This window comes from Archocentrus centrarchus, chromosome 6 (assembly GCF_007364275.1).
Source record: "Archocentrus centrarchus isolate MPI-CPG fArcCen1 chromosome 6, fArcCen1, whole genome shotgun sequence".
Taxonomy (NCBI): Eukaryota; Metazoa; Chordata; class Actinopteri; order Cichliformes; family Cichlidae; genus Archocentrus; species Archocentrus centrarchus.
In genome coordinates, this window is record NC_044351.1 from 19,162,486 (window position 1) to 19,177,672 (window position 15,187).

At 40.7% G+C, this 15,187-nt stretch overlaps 1 protein-coding gene across 1 annotated transcript; it reads right to left on the reverse strand.

Annotated features, from left to right (window-relative positions):
- Positions 1–6: 6 nt before the first annotated feature.
- Positions 7–13,086, reverse strand: trpm1b (transient receptor potential cation channel, subfamily M, member 1b). The gene is given in 32 exon segments (XM_030730932.1): positions 7–1,723; positions 1,800–1,932; positions 2,140–2,345; positions 2,441–2,585; positions 2,666–2,686; positions 3,299–3,473; positions 3,569–3,820; positions 3,930–4,058; positions 4,143–4,274; positions 4,360–4,491; positions 4,641–4,869; positions 5,114–5,406; positions 5,493–5,522; positions 5,618–5,758; positions 5,881–5,931; positions 6,080–6,214; positions 6,310–6,486; positions 7,080–7,180; positions 7,348–7,420; positions 9,003–9,126; positions 9,214–9,358; positions 9,361–9,386; positions 9,710–9,750; positions 9,752–9,889; positions 9,976–10,073; positions 10,076–10,096; positions 10,423–10,510; positions 10,512–10,557; positions 10,559–10,632; positions 10,971–11,166; positions 11,804–11,877; positions 13,042–13,086. Coding segments are annotated over 30 exon segments (4,701 nt in total). The 5' UTR covers positions 10,974–11,166; positions 11,804–11,877; positions 13,042–13,086; the 3' UTR covers positions 7–381.
- Between the last annotated feature and the right edge of the window lie 2,101 nt (positions 13,087–15,187).

The following is a 15,187-nucleotide window of genomic DNA, read 5'->3' on the forward strand; positions in this document are numbered from 1 at the left end:
CACAAGTGGCAGTTGTTTATACTTTATTTTCTCTTGAAACTGTAGACATCCAAAGCCTTTCCTTTACATATCCAACATGAAAACACAATGACTGGAGAAAGCTATACTGTGAATGATTGTCCTTGTAAACTACTGTATGTTGCATCAGTGAAAAGTAAAGATGGAAAAGAAAGTGGATCTTTATAGGAGTGTTGATTTTCTATATAACTACTGGTAGTGTTTTTTTCCCCCCGTCACTGTCACTCTCTTTGTATCGCTGTGCCATAAACTCACTCAGTGATGATCTCTGATGCCAGGCAAGTTCACTGTTTTGATTGTAGCTTTCTGTTTATCTTCTTACTGTATTTTCATGACATTCAGCTCCTTTTAAGCCTCTCATTTTTACTTCTGGACATCATCTTCTGTCTGCTCTGCGTTTGACTTTGTTCCCTCGTCTGCCTGTCCAAACGCTGACACCTTTCTGCTTTCATTAAGGGTTCTCTCGCTGCTAGATGCAGCTAGCTGCTTGCTAACCATCATGGACTTGGCTCTCCTGTCACTGGCATTCCAGGTCTGTGACCTGTGAGATGGTAAATACTTCTCATCGGCAGCTGTCAGATATTCTGTCGTGTCTGAGAGGTTTCTCTTGATTGTTTTTTGGTCCTCTGGCGTTTCTGATGCTGGAATTGTCTTCTCACTTTCTGTAGGAATTGCATCAGTCTGAGTTTGAAACTGTTGGGCAAGGGTTTTGGCTGTTGATATTTTAGGAATGTGACCCAAAGTGGTAGGATGCACCTGATACTCCAAATTTGATGGCCACTGATTTGGTGTTTTATTGATCTGCTCTATCAGCGACCTGTACTCTGCAGTTCGCATCATGTCGTCACCAGCCTCTGCTGGAATATAGAGGATGCTGCTCATAGCCCTCTTCTTAGTGACGGGAGAAGTCTGGCTTTGGGTTTCAGTAGGGATGTACCTCAGAGACTTAGTCCTCTTTGGAGAAGAGGAGGTTCCTAGCAGAAGCTGGACCTTATCTGTGGGCTCAGGAGCTTCCTGTGGGTCATCAGAGGGGTTAGTAATGATGGTGCTCATTGACCTCCTCTTTGTTAAAGGAGAAGTGAATTGGCCTTCAACCGGATAGTGTTTCAATGATTTTGTCCTTTTTGGAGGGGACAAAGGCCTTAGTCTGTTTTTGTCCGGTAGTCTATCTAGAAACATTGTGCTGCCTTGTTTTATGTTTATTGTTTCTTGGCTTGATGTTGAAGAAGCAGGCCTTTGTTCACACGGAGATATGAGAATATCTACAAATGAGCTGGGTGGAGGTCTCTCCAAACCTCCGCACTCTAAGCTTTGACCACCTTCTCTAGTGTTGAGAGTGCACATGCTTGAGGCTTGCCGCAGACTCCGCTGTCTTTCTAGACCAGTTTTAATTGTGTCTTCCGTGTCCTTCTGCCTAGATGCAAACTCCTCCATGTCCATGTGGAAGCGATAAAGACTATAACCATCAGCACTGTTGATGCTGCCTTGGCGAAGGAGATTGGAAGGGTCACACACCGATGAGTTTCGCGAATAGGTTCTAGTCAGCTCCAATTTGTCCACCCCTGCAAGCTTTTCAAGGGCAGTTGCCATACGTCCATGGAGCTCCTCCAGCTGGGCCAGACGCAGATCCACTGTCTGCAGGGAGGCCTTCATTGTGTTCTCCCTCTCATTTACCTCCTCTAGACGCATTGACATGTTCTCAACTCTGCCAAAAAGAGTGTTTATGAAAATATGAGCTGCTTTGAAATGTTTAAACTATGGGTAGTGGGATAGTGATATACCTCTCTGAAGTAACCTTGATGCGTTCGTCACTGGAAGACTGTTGCTCGTCCTCTTTTTCACGAAAATATTCCTCGACACACTGTTCTTCAAACTCGTACAGAAATTTTAACTCCTCTGGATTCAACCTGAGCTCTGAAGATAACACATGATGGCACATTTATTCAGTTTTGCCATGTCCAAAACTGTCTCCAGCAGTTTCTGTATGTTTTTAGGCTACAGAATCATAAAATTAGTATATTGATCTAGGTATTAACTAATGAAAAACTGCATTAATGCCACTTAGGAATTAAGTATTATAACGTTATGATAAATTGTTTTGGATTAAAAGAGGAGACTAACTGAGGCCGCGGTCCTTCTCGTCTAGCTCTCCCTCCTGTTTCTTCCTGGCACACCGCCTGAACATCCTGTTGAAGAGGATATAGAGGTGGCTGAAGATGATGAGAGGTGGAGGGAGAATGGGACGGTCATGGAAAGTCATGATCAGCTGATATCTCTGAAACTTCCACACCTGGTTGGAAATGGACTTGACTTCAAAGAAGGTGTTGCTATGGGACAAGAAATACAGACGAGAGTAAATACTGTAAGAGTAGATGGTTTTCAACAAAATAATAGACCAGGCTGACATTGGAGCTATAATTACTTGAAGACTGCAATGAGCAAGTTGACCAGAAGAATGTTTGCTACAAGAAGGTAACAGGCCATAATGGCAGGTGTGAGCCAGGCACCAGGGATACACGGAGGGAGTTTCTTCCCATCCTCATCATATAGATGTTCACCACATGGAGCTGCAAGGAAAGAAGGTTATAGCTATAGATTTATAGAGACCTTAAAGTAAATGATTAGAATAACCTTCTTGGTTACTTACGGTTGATTTCCATTGCATAGACTTGGAAAAATCCCAGAAAACCACAGTTCCGTAGAGACATGGAGAAAGCGTTAAAATCAATAAACGTAAAACTTTTATATCATATTTCTGTCAAGGTCAAGCTGTTTTCCATGAAAGAGTGGAGTGGACTTATCAAAATGTTCATTGCACTTTAAAATTAATCAAACATTGTTTATATCCCTGACATTTATTTTTGTAGAACCTTGTTCAGCAAATCAAGACTGAAGCCAGACATGCAAATTTCAGCATGTATTTGAATGTGTAATAGCACCATCCAGAGAAAGTTTATTAACATTTCTAAATAGCTTCTTGTTTCCTTCACCTTGACAGAAGAAACATCAACAGAAAAAGAAAACTTGGAGGCAGATGATCATGACAGAGGAGATGACATAACGTGTCTGTTCAGCTCTTAAGCAATAATGCAACATTATTGTATTGAATGCATGTATTGAAGCGAGAACTATTCCAAATGTGCCAGCAGAGGGAGACAAAGTATTGAGTGGTTACAGTGTGACATTGCCAACACACAGATTTTAAGACAAAGAAATAATGCAACACTGATCATCTGCCCAGAATCAGGAAACAGAATCTTACTATGAATTCTAGTCTTACGGTCTATCGAGTCTGCAAAAACCTCCCCATAGATCATCCAATAAGGCATGTAGAAAATGTTTCTGGCCAGACGCCATGTTGGCTCCTCATCTGGGTGAAGAATGGCTTGTCGAGCCACTCCAAAGCTCATGAGCACCACCAACATGATAACTACAAAGTACATCATATCAATCATCTGAAACAAAATAAAGAGAACATGCAAACTCAGTGCATACTCTTCATTTTATTTGTCTGCAATGCTGTCTGTCATGCAATCCATTGAACTATTACCATCTTCCCTATCATCATCACATAAGGTCCCAGGTATTTGTTGACTCCAAAGATGTCCAAAACACGAATGTACCAGAAGATGATGTCTATACAATAGATAACTCTGCCATAGCCCATATATGGTTCAGGCTGTAGTCGTAGCATTAGCCCGAGAAGGAAGGTGGATATGGCAACCAGGTCTGTGATGTTCCAGTACTCCTCCAACCACACACTTATCTTTTGTTTCAGCTTCCCTGGTTCTGACATCAGAATCTAGACAGCAGGATTAAGAGATCACACAGAGTCCATTAAAATTTTGTAACACTGTTTGGAATTTAAGATATTCTGACTCTGTCAAGTTGAACGCATTTGTGGCTTATACCTGTCGGACTTTTTCGGTGCCAAGTGTGAGGATGTATGCTATGACAGTCCACTCTTGTATAGTTGGCCATCGCTCCATTTTCACCAGGATAATGTAGTTGTACAACATCAAATAGCCCAAATAGGAAATCTATGAAAACAATAAGGCCATAACACTGTTTGCTGTATGCAGTATTTTTAAAATGCATGCCTCATGCACAAGAAGGGAGCTTACAGTGTTAAACCAGAATTTGGTGAAGGGTGCGTTGTAAAACTCAAAGAACCGCTTGCCAACAGGGATTTTATGGACTTTGGTGCTCCCCTCCTCTTCGTCTCCTTTTCGGGAAGTTGCATCGGTGTTTACATCCTATAGCATCACAGCAAACTTTCAGCTTGTTTTCATTCACCCTTAAATTAGGAATATGTGACTTTTATAAAAAAATCTGATGGACCTTGCTGGATTTTGTGTCATCATCTTTGTCTTTTCCCACTTCTTTGCCTCCAGGTGCCTGATAGGAGATGTCATCTCCAAGGCGGAAATCCAACAGCAGAATCAGAGGAGGAAAGATGATTCCCAAAATAACCTGAGTAAGATCATTTTATAACATTGTTAGTTTTTTTTTTCTTTTTCTTGTAAAGCCATTAGTACAGCAAATATTACAATTAATAACATCCTTATTATTTTTATTATTGTGTCATGAGTGCATAAGGAAAGACTTTTTTTTAAGTCAACCTTGAGGCCAGGGCTTTTTCCGATCCTCAAGCAGCCCATCCACATATCAGTGAGCAACATCTGGCTGCAGGTGTGAGCGATGAAGTCACGTTGTTTAGCAGCCACAGCCAACTTCAGACAGGTGGAGTTACTCCAATTAACCAGCTCGTATGTTAAGAGTTTCATGGCCACCTGTTCATCATGTTTGTAGGACTGGTCCAAGAGTTCATAGGCCAGTTGTCCAAATTCTCTGTGCGATGGATTTAACAGCAATTATTTCTGTACAGTGCTTCTCAAAGTAGTTTGAAGAAAATAAAAAAAGACATAAATAATTACAGAATGGAAAATATTAAAATCATAAAGTTAGTGAGCCTAAACTGTTTAGAGAAGTGGGCAGAAAAGATAAAAGTGCTAATTTCAGGTGATGTGCTCCTGTATGCTTTCATCTTGATCATATCTTGTTCAGTTTGACACTGTTATTCTGCATCACTCACTTGGAGTTGTTCTCCAGATCTTGGGAGATGTCATCGACCAGTTCACTCTCAGAGCACTCATGAGCCATGGCCTTATACAGTTTACAAGCCACTAAGGCCTTTGCCATAGCCTCTTCTCCACGCTGCCAGAGAAATAGCGCCATCTTCTGGCGTTTCATCAGCACCGCCCACAGCATCAGCTCGTGGAAGGGAAACTTAAATCGACAGACCTCAGGATCATCCACATCAATTTCCACCTCCTCCTCTTTCTTCTTTTTTGGCTTTTTCTTGCCTTTTGGCCTAGGTTCATCATCCTAAAAAAAAAAAAAAAAACAGAAAAATCAGCTAGATGGATTGTGCTGCTGTGCAGGTTTGGTTAGTTAAAGCAGTTAAACCCTACCTCCATTCCTAGAAGCTTCAGAGCTTTGGGCTGCAAGAAGAGAACAAAGCATTGCAATTAACATAAAATGTTACATAATATGATAAACAAACCGTTGTCATTTATTTTCTTCCATCAACGCGTACCCTTTTTAGTCCATATAGGTTATTGTAGAGGTTACGGAAAACCTTCCTGGTGTAATTGCTCCTGTAAGCTCCACCCATGAGGTATTCCAGCACCAGACCAATATCAATCAAAGTAATTTGATAATCTGGAGGAAGGTTTCCCTGCAGAATCACCACAGTCATATATAAAATAGCACTGCCTTAAGCTTAAAGTAATATAAAACCTGAAATAGTCTAAAATGATTATGCTGAATATTTATTGTTAAAAGCAAATATTGTCTTACTTTTTTGACATCCCTAACCACAACATGCAGTGTATTTGCAGGGCCAAGTTTCTGAGAGATGTGAAGAGAGGAAGAAGAAGGTTAGGTAAAGTGTCAGTCTTTTTTCATACTTGTCAGACCTTCTGTGTCATATATTGTTGTCTATCAAAACACTAAGAGTTAATATCTTTTTCCTTTTCCTGGGGTTTCTCTGGCCCACCGTGTTGTATAACTCCTCCAGCCTGGGAATGGTGAGGAAGTGGTGAATATTGACTCCATTCTCAAGGAGCAGTTTGACAAAGTCCACTCTGTCCAGTACCAGTGCATCCATCATAGCCTGCTCCAGTGAGTTCACCTGAAAGAAGTTAATATATGATAATTACTTTCTATACCTTCGGTCTATTCTCTCATACTTCCACATAAAGTGTTTGCCATAAACCTCCTTCGTACCCAGCGAATCAACTCCAGCTTCCTTGGATCTGTTTCCTCTGGAGGTTCAGGTTTGGCCTTTCCCTTCCCCTTCCCCTTTTTAACTCGAGTCTTGCTGCGTGGAGCGCTGGCAGGGCTCTTCTGTTTCTCCTGAGATGGGGCTGCACTGGTTGTAGTGTTGGCGATGGCACCAGCAGGCTGACCAAGCAGGAAGAAAAGAAAATCAAATATAAGTTTTCTTTCTACTATGTAACGTGATCATTTCAGTTGCTGTTTTTTTGTAGTTGAGTAATAAAACAGTAATAAAGTTTATATGTGCATATATGTAGGAAACACTCACTGGTTTTTAAACATTAAATGTTTTGAATCAGCTGGATCTGACATCACCAAGCTAAAAAGTGCTACGGTCTTGCCTTATCACAGAATCAGTTCTTTTCAGCATATGTTCATCTCATATAGTACTTGCCAAAAACCTTGCTCTGAGTGGATGCTTACTGATTGCTTTGGGTTTTCATATCACAGTTGTGTACACTGCCTGTTTCAGCAGATGAGTTTGAAAGTTTGAAAATGCGTCATTCTGCGTAGCTATGGCCAAATATCCAATAATAAAGCATGTTTTTGAATGGAAGGAAACTTTCATCAACTCCATTTCACACTCTTTCTTTTTAATTGGATTTTTCGAAACCAAATCATTTCCTTCAGTCCTGAATTCACGTAGGGGCAACTTTGCAATCACAAAGCATTGATGTGAAATGAATAATTTGCACTGTTCAGAAGCGAGGACCACTCACTGGCAAATTGTGTCCGTAAACAAAGATGTGATTTCGTGCAATATCCACTCTGTTCCAGGCCAGAGCCAAACTGAGCTGATCTGCTGCTGAAGCGTTTGTGCCTGATGCGAGAAAAAAGACAAAGAGACATGAAGAGAGCAGGCATGTGCGGGATGCCATGAGGGAAAATATTGCTGTGAAATAATAAACTATACATATAAAGTTCAAGGAGGCGAGCTCAAGTTCAGCTTAGAGTGGGATAACCAGTGGTGTTGTAGTCTGATAGTACCTTTTAACAAAGCAGTAAGGATGGCCATTTCTATATCCTGTTGTCCCTCAGAACCCATTCGAAAAACTGTAATCTACATGTGAGAATAAAAAAGGAAGATAGGGAATGATTGCAGTTTACTAATAACAACTGTGTAGATAAATGGATGAATGAACAAATGGATTTGTGTCTCTGATTTTAGTGAGATCCACTGATTTTTCAGCAGGGCTTCTTTCTGCAGCACTCTGTGGCAGACCTTTCGAGTACAACCAACTAATTTACTCGTCAGACACAGTGATAGCTGTTGCCTTGTTATAGACTTGACTATATCAAATGAAATTATGCTGACGGGTCTGTCACATGCGCAGCCATGGTGAATGGGATTAGATTGGCATGAATATGTGGCACAGTGCCAGAGTTTTCCAAGCTGGCCTTGGGATGCGTTAATGAGCAGTCTGCATCAGTATGAACACTGAACACTTTTGTTTCTCTTGGTTTTTGGGTTTTTTGCAGCTAGGGAGACTTTTATGATAATAATTTTATAATTCTGTTAAATGTTGCATCCTGGTGTTACATCAGAGCAAAATGTAGCCCTCTAAATCAGTGTTTTTATCTGCCTAACCCAGATGTTCACATTGGATGCACTTGGGATGAAAGGATTATGTGTGGACTAGACAGCAACAGTGATTCACCTGTAGGTATTTATGGCACTTTAGTTTAAGAGCACGCAATAGTGTTGCCTGTTAGTTGTGTGTATAAAGAGGTCAAACAACTTGGTTGTTCTGCCACTTTGTCTCGATAGAGAATCAGAGAATAGCATTTAAAAAAAAAAATGTCCAAAGTGGTATGATCTTTCAAAAAGCAGTTTAAGTTGCTTATCTGAGTGTTTTTGAAGCATTAGGCAGTCTAATACATCTGGGATAGAGAGTTTCAGAGTGAAGTGGTAAACTGATAGCACTCTGGGGACTGAAAGCCTTTGGAGTGGATAGAGCAACCTGGCTGAGGATTAGGGAGCTGGATCCTCTCCTCCATCTGTGTGCTGTATGCTTCCTGTGAATAGATGAAGTATGAGCTAAGCGTTTGGTAGTGTGTGCTGATCTTTTCCTCTCAAATGTATAGAGTCCTGAGATTATACGCTATTACAAACCGTTTATCACATCAATTATGCCTCTGGGAATCTGCTACAGATGCACAAGTGCTGCTGCTATTTTGGTATTCACCTTGACGAAACACTCTCGGCTCTGGGTTTTTTCTGCTGTCTGTGAAAACCTTTACCGGGTGTGTGCTCGACTGTGTTGTTTATATGGAAATAAGGAACTGCAGAATTAGGCTTCCACCGCCATTTTACAGTTACGTGCTTGCATACATCCATGACAGTTGATGATAGTTCACAGTAAAGATGGAAATGCCCCAGATTACGTGATATACTGCACATGACCACATAAAGGATGTGAAATGACAAACAGGTAGTGGGGATTATGTTTATTCAATATGTTAATGGACGTACACAGATGAGTGGACTGGATGAATGACGATGGAGACCAGATGCTTCACAACTCAATAAGATTTATTGATTGACACATATGCTATTTTAAAATACATGACTTGAAATATGAGGAGCATGAATACATTCACACCTTCACTCTTACAATCACTCAGTTTGTTCTTCTACTCACCAGTTCCCTTTTTTTCATGCATTCCATTACCATGAGCAGGATCTGCTGTGACTGGCTTTTGCTGTAATTGAATGTCTTCTGAATAGTCACTAAAAGTTGGTCTCTGACATCATCATTGACCAGGCTGGAGGACAGGATTTAAAAATATTTTTCTTTCGTTTTTTGTAAAGGAATGATATCACTGTAAAGGACAAACCACCTAAAACCTCACCCTCCATCCTCTGAGAACTTGTGCGCAAAGGAAATGATGTCAGAAGCGCGGCCGCTGCCATCGCACACCACCACAGGGATGGGGGGCTCGTCTCTTAGGCTCTCCAAGGCAATGGAGATAACGTTGGGACCTCCCTCTACTATTAACACACCAGAGGAACCCCTGACCCAAACCTGGAATACATAGGAAAAAATACTCATTCATTCCATCCTTTCTTTATCAGTGAAATAGTTTGAGAGTGAAATGATGAAGCGTATATTGCGCTAAGATGCAACCTGTGAACAGACAAATCAGAGGAAGGAGGGAGCGAAGTCAGTGGTGACAGCTGAGCATCCCTTTGCTGTCCCTGCTTATCCAAGCTCCAGGCATAGGATGACAAAGGGAAGCCCACAGGTCACAGAGTAACTCTTCATCCACGTGTCCAACAAGGTTTTAGCTCACTTGCGCACACCATGGAGGATGAAGTATGTTAGAAAGCTGCAGTGCGCTACACGACTTACGAGTATTGATCTTCTGCAGAGAGATGTGCTTCTCCAGCAGGTCGACGGAGTTTGACCTCAGAGCCGTACTTCCCGCAGGTTCCATTGTCAGTGAGGATAAAGTGGGAATGGCTGCTGTTGAGCACAGCCAGTTTGCTCAATGGGTTTGCCATCGTCTGATAGGGTCTAGTTACCTGGGGGGGGGAAAGTTTTTAGAAGAGATATTAGTTTTAAAAGTCTTTTTTTTTTAAGGAGACCCATGCAGCTGCAAATGTTCTTACATCTTTCCAAGGAGGTCTTCTTTGTTTTCCAAAATCCCCCATGGAGCAATTCCTATAGCGCACACTTTTCCTCTTGACTTGGAGGAATGGTCCTTTAGGCATCTCCAACATGACGGATGACCCCTAAGTTAAAATTGGCAAAAAAAAACAAAAAAACAAACAAAAAGTGCAAACTCTTTCCTAATGGGGCTGCATTATGGGACACACTGTGGTAATACTGTGGTAACTCCACGCAATATCTAACATTTGCAATGAATTTTCCCACTAAAGCTCTAATTATAGAGGCTAAACCTGTGACAATGGGTTAGTCAAATCTCCCCCAGGAAATTGCAGAGTAGTATTATGTAATGACAATTTGGAGCAAAAGTAATCTTCTAATGTCACAAGCTGATTATTGTTAAGTTTTAAGTGAACGTTAAAAGCATTATAGTGAACCATCAATGTCCTACCTGTGTTGACTCCACCCGTGAATATCCAGGCTCCGGTGGTGACAGCCGCTTTAATCAGGCCTTTGCCAAACACTTGCTTGAGTTTGGGGCTGGAGGTCAAAGTTCTGGAGACCTCCGTGTACGGAGATGAGCAGGTGGCAACTCCAACTGCCAGTCCTTACCATCAATGCAGTAGGTTGTCAGGCTTGTGTCGTATGAAACCCGGATATACTGGGGAAAAAAAAAAGGGGGGGGGTGGGGGGGGGGGGGGGTATTGTGTCTTATTTCTGATCAACGTAGCCACTGTGTAGTTATGTAGTTCAGATGTGGACAAGCTCCTTAATGCTGCATTTGTCTGCTCACTTCTCTGATGCTTTTGCAGTGCCTTAGAGGCCAACAGGTGCATAGGTAAATAACATTCTAGTAAAAGGGAAGGTCCTCACACTTTTAGATTCTATTTTAATAATTTAATTCTGTTTTGAAACTTTTTAAGGCAGTGTTTGTATTCATAGGATCGGAGACTGAAGGAGGTCCTTTGATTGAGCCACTTTTCAGAGGCTGAGACTCACCATGGCCTTATTGATGAATCCTCCTCCCTGGAACTCAATGATGCCATAGGAGTCAGTCGGGTACGTCCTGGTGTGCTTGATCACACTCCATTTATCCTTTGGGGTGTCAATCTGCACCAGTTGGTGCGTTTCCTCTAGTGAATTGGCACCAGGGGGGATGGCCACGTGCTGTGTTGTCAGCTGACCACAGGCACATCTAGACAGGTTACAGGGAATGAACTGCAACTTTAAGAAGCCAGTAAGACACACTTTGCACATGCACTTCTTTATTCTACCATTTCTGCCAAATATGTGCCTCAGCTGACAAAGGGCTCACTGCCTGGCTGCTCTTAGCAGCCCTGGAGCTTTCATCATGTCCTGCAGGCATGCTGCTTTAATCCTGATAAATGCACGATACATGAAGTCATAGGTGTCATGATTTCAGAAATAATGAATAAGTAATTTCTGAAATTGCGATTTAATATAGAACCAAATGCCACCTTCATATGCCATCATAACTTACGCAGTGTGTCGATGCCAATGTGGTTACAATTTAAACTCTGTAATCTCATTTGATTCTTAATATTTTTCCTTCACTTAACGTTTTTGCTTCAATGTTTTTGCATATGGAAAACATTTTTAAAGACAGCCCATTTTATAAACATATTTTAAGCAAAATGTATGAAGTTGTTGCAAGAAAGAAAAACGTGTTGTTATTTTGAAGCAATGATCTGGATATTATCTCTCATGTGAAACAATAACAGCCTAGCTGCAGTTGCAACCTTGAAATGGTTAAATATTTCCAACTTGAATATTTACCATTTCAAGGTTGATTTGAGATTTTAAGTAATTACCTGGTTGGGTCCTTGCTGGGAAATATGTGTATGCATTCTCTTTTAAGAAGGTCTCTCAATCCCACTTTCTGTGCCTGGGAAGACAAAAGAATGTTTTATACATGTTTTATAATGAACGCAGTTTTGTATTGCATATTGAAGACATCAGCATGGTGAAGAACTGTTGCACTAAAGTCCATGCTCTGTTAATTCTCATGTTAATGCAAAACAGTTGATTCTGGTAAAACTGCTTGTATTGTTTGAGTTTCATAAGCAGCCAGTGAAAAGAATCACACAAAAGTACAACTCCCTCACACTTTGTCAAATCCTGTTCTGATTGCTTTCTGATCTTTTTCCAGTTGCTGAGCAAAAAATAACCCGAGTTCAAAGCAAAGGTTCTCAGAGGGCTATTGTTGAACGTGGAAGCCCAATTAATGCTGAAGCAAAGCTTTCCAAGAAATCACCAGGAAGTGGGGCAAAAAACAGAATTTAAAACCCTTAACACCGTTATTATGTAAAAACATATTAAAATATATATTTGCAGTTTACCTGTGAGCCTGAAGTCCCATGAGTATGAAATTAAAAACCTTAAATTAAACTGAAGTCTTGTGACTATCACGAGTAGCCAAACACACAACAGTTTACTGTTCCGTCGCCTATTTTTCTGCTCAGATGACCCAGTCAACAAGACAGTTGGACCGCAACTACAAACTGCCCAGACTGTCTGCTCGTTCTCTGCTTTAAGAAAAAGGAAACCTCTGGATTTCTTTTTCTTCTACCAGTAATTCTATTTATGCTATTTTCTATCATTTGTTTTGGATTATTGAGGTGAAATGCAACAATACTACTATATAAATTATGTATACCTACACATAAATATCAACATACATATATTCTCCCCTACTACTACACAGCTCATTAAAGGATGTTGGTTTTCCTCAGCCTAAATACAACAGTTTTTTTTAATTTAGCTAGCATTTTTTTTCATTGCGTGTACGTGGTTTCCATTTAGCTTTACAGTTAAAATATTGCCATCCTCTTTTCTCTCGGCAGTTTTCTTTTTCAGTGTTATCATGCATCATTAAGCATCTAGAAGTCCTGCAGTGCTGTCTGCTCACATTTACCCCTCGTCTGAATTCACATTCCACGGTCTACAGTTAATACAACATTGCCTGCTATTTGGTAAAATCCTAATAATTCTAACAGAAATGCAATTAAATAAAGTTTTTAAAGAGTTTCAGTTTTCAGAACGCACTCACATACAATCCTCTGACACAGCTTCGAGGTCCTAGTGCTGCTGGAGATTAAGGCTACGGAGTGGATGGGAGCCTAGAGCCTGCTGCTCCTCTACCATAGTTTTCCCCTGGTGCTGCGCTCCCAGTCAAGTTGCCTCATTGAATCCACAAGACATGAAACTTCTTCACTTTATGAGGGCCAGTTAATATGATGAGCATGTGAGCAGGGTCTTTGTTTGCCCAAGTCTCATGACTCCAGTTCAAGGTAATCCTTTTGGGAGTCCCATGACCCTTTCTCCATGCCCAGAGGGTATTTTCATCCTTCGCGTGAACAAGGCATAATAAATCTACTTTGATAACTGGCTCCTAATCTCCCAATTTGTTAAACGCCTTTCTTGTGTTCACTTCACAGTTTGGAAGATCTTAGCCAGTGTGAGAAGATGGAGCAGAGTGGCTAACCTAAAAGCACTGCAGCCTCATTCAGAGGCTCCCCAACTTCTCATTTGAAAATTTTCACCCCCTCCAAGTACTTTGATTTCAACTAATTTGCATAATTGAGAGAATTGGATGCAGGCATTCTTTTGGAAGGCGCCTTGTTAAGACATGACTGGTCTCCAGTTGGGGGTCAGTCATTGCTAATTGCAGTTAATCTTTATTTCCACCCACCATGTTTTTGTGGAGAGAAAGAAAACTCTGCAGTCCAATATTCAGTATTCTCATAATCTTGCCATTTAATGTTGGTTATGCTAAGTGGATTTGCATTTAAAAACATCACTTTTTTTCATAATAAAGAAACTCCTATCGACCTTTTTTAAATCTTATTTATCCTTCTGTTGGATATAAAAAAATTAGATACATTTAAATCAAACCCCCCTTTTTTTTCCAAGTTATAAAGGGATTGCAGATGCATTCGTGTTAACTAGAGATGGAGCGAACAGGCACTAAGTAGCAGACGTCTGCTTAAAGCCTTTCTCATGTGAGTGATTTGATAAGCACTCCTTTTATGGTTGAAGTGAGCAGTTTTAGCCCCAGAAAAAAACACATCAGAGGTTGGTGGTGGATGACAGAAAGACAAAGGGAGAAGCCTAACATCCCCCTCCAGTTTCCCACTTTTCTTCCTGCTCCAGTAAAAAACGCACATGGGCCAATGTTAATTATAGCCGAGCAAAACAAAGCGCATTTCCAGAAAGGTTTGACCAGTGTGACGCAGTTATTTCAGCTTACTTAAACTCATTAACCACAGCAATTAAAACTAAATCCAGTCAGCAACCAGCTGGCTCGTTAAGAGCTGCCTTTGAGCACTTAACAAAAAAACCTACAACCACCCCCCCCTCCCCCCCCCCAAAAAAAAACCCTTGAAGAATTAGATAATACAGGGTCCAATTGTGTCACACCAAGCAAATTAACAAGACTTAAGACAAGCCTCAGAACAATAAACAACATTCATTCCAACACGCAGTTTTTTGAGAACATGATTGCTGAAAACAAAAGACAGTTGTATGAGATGGAAATTATTAACTGTGCTGATGCAATGTTTTCCCATTAATCTTTGATCATTCATAGCGCTTTAATGCAGTACATTGCTCTAGCTGTATATGCATATCAGAACAATAACATATACACAGGTCACATTCACAGTATGCCATACATTCATTCTTTTTATACTGGAATCACATGGCCTGGTCTCCTGACCCACAGCTTAGCAGCAACTAGATCACAGCTAATTTGTTCCAGTAGAGCTACAATTATAGTACTCAGTCCCACTGGTCATTTAGAGAAGGTATAATGATGACTTTATATGTCGATATTTTGATATCTGACAGACAGCATGTGCATGCACATAATTTGTGGCTATATCAGTTGAAAATCAGTGTGTTAGATATTCACAATATTGCTGTTATAATGGTATTCATACAAGAAAAACCTTGTCAGCACAAGTGAAATGGATCAGAAAGGATTTTTTGGGGGGTTAATAAGGAACGTGATGTCTCCAGGGTTGAAGATCAAAGCAACTATTTGCTCATCGTTGGCACCGAATGGTCATGCTGGTTAGACCTCGATGGATTGTGACATTAAGAAACCTCATGTAAGCTTGTTTAAGTGTCTAAAAGAATATTTCAAACTCATGGTAAACCACGTGGACTGAATATAAAGCTGCCTTTCACACATT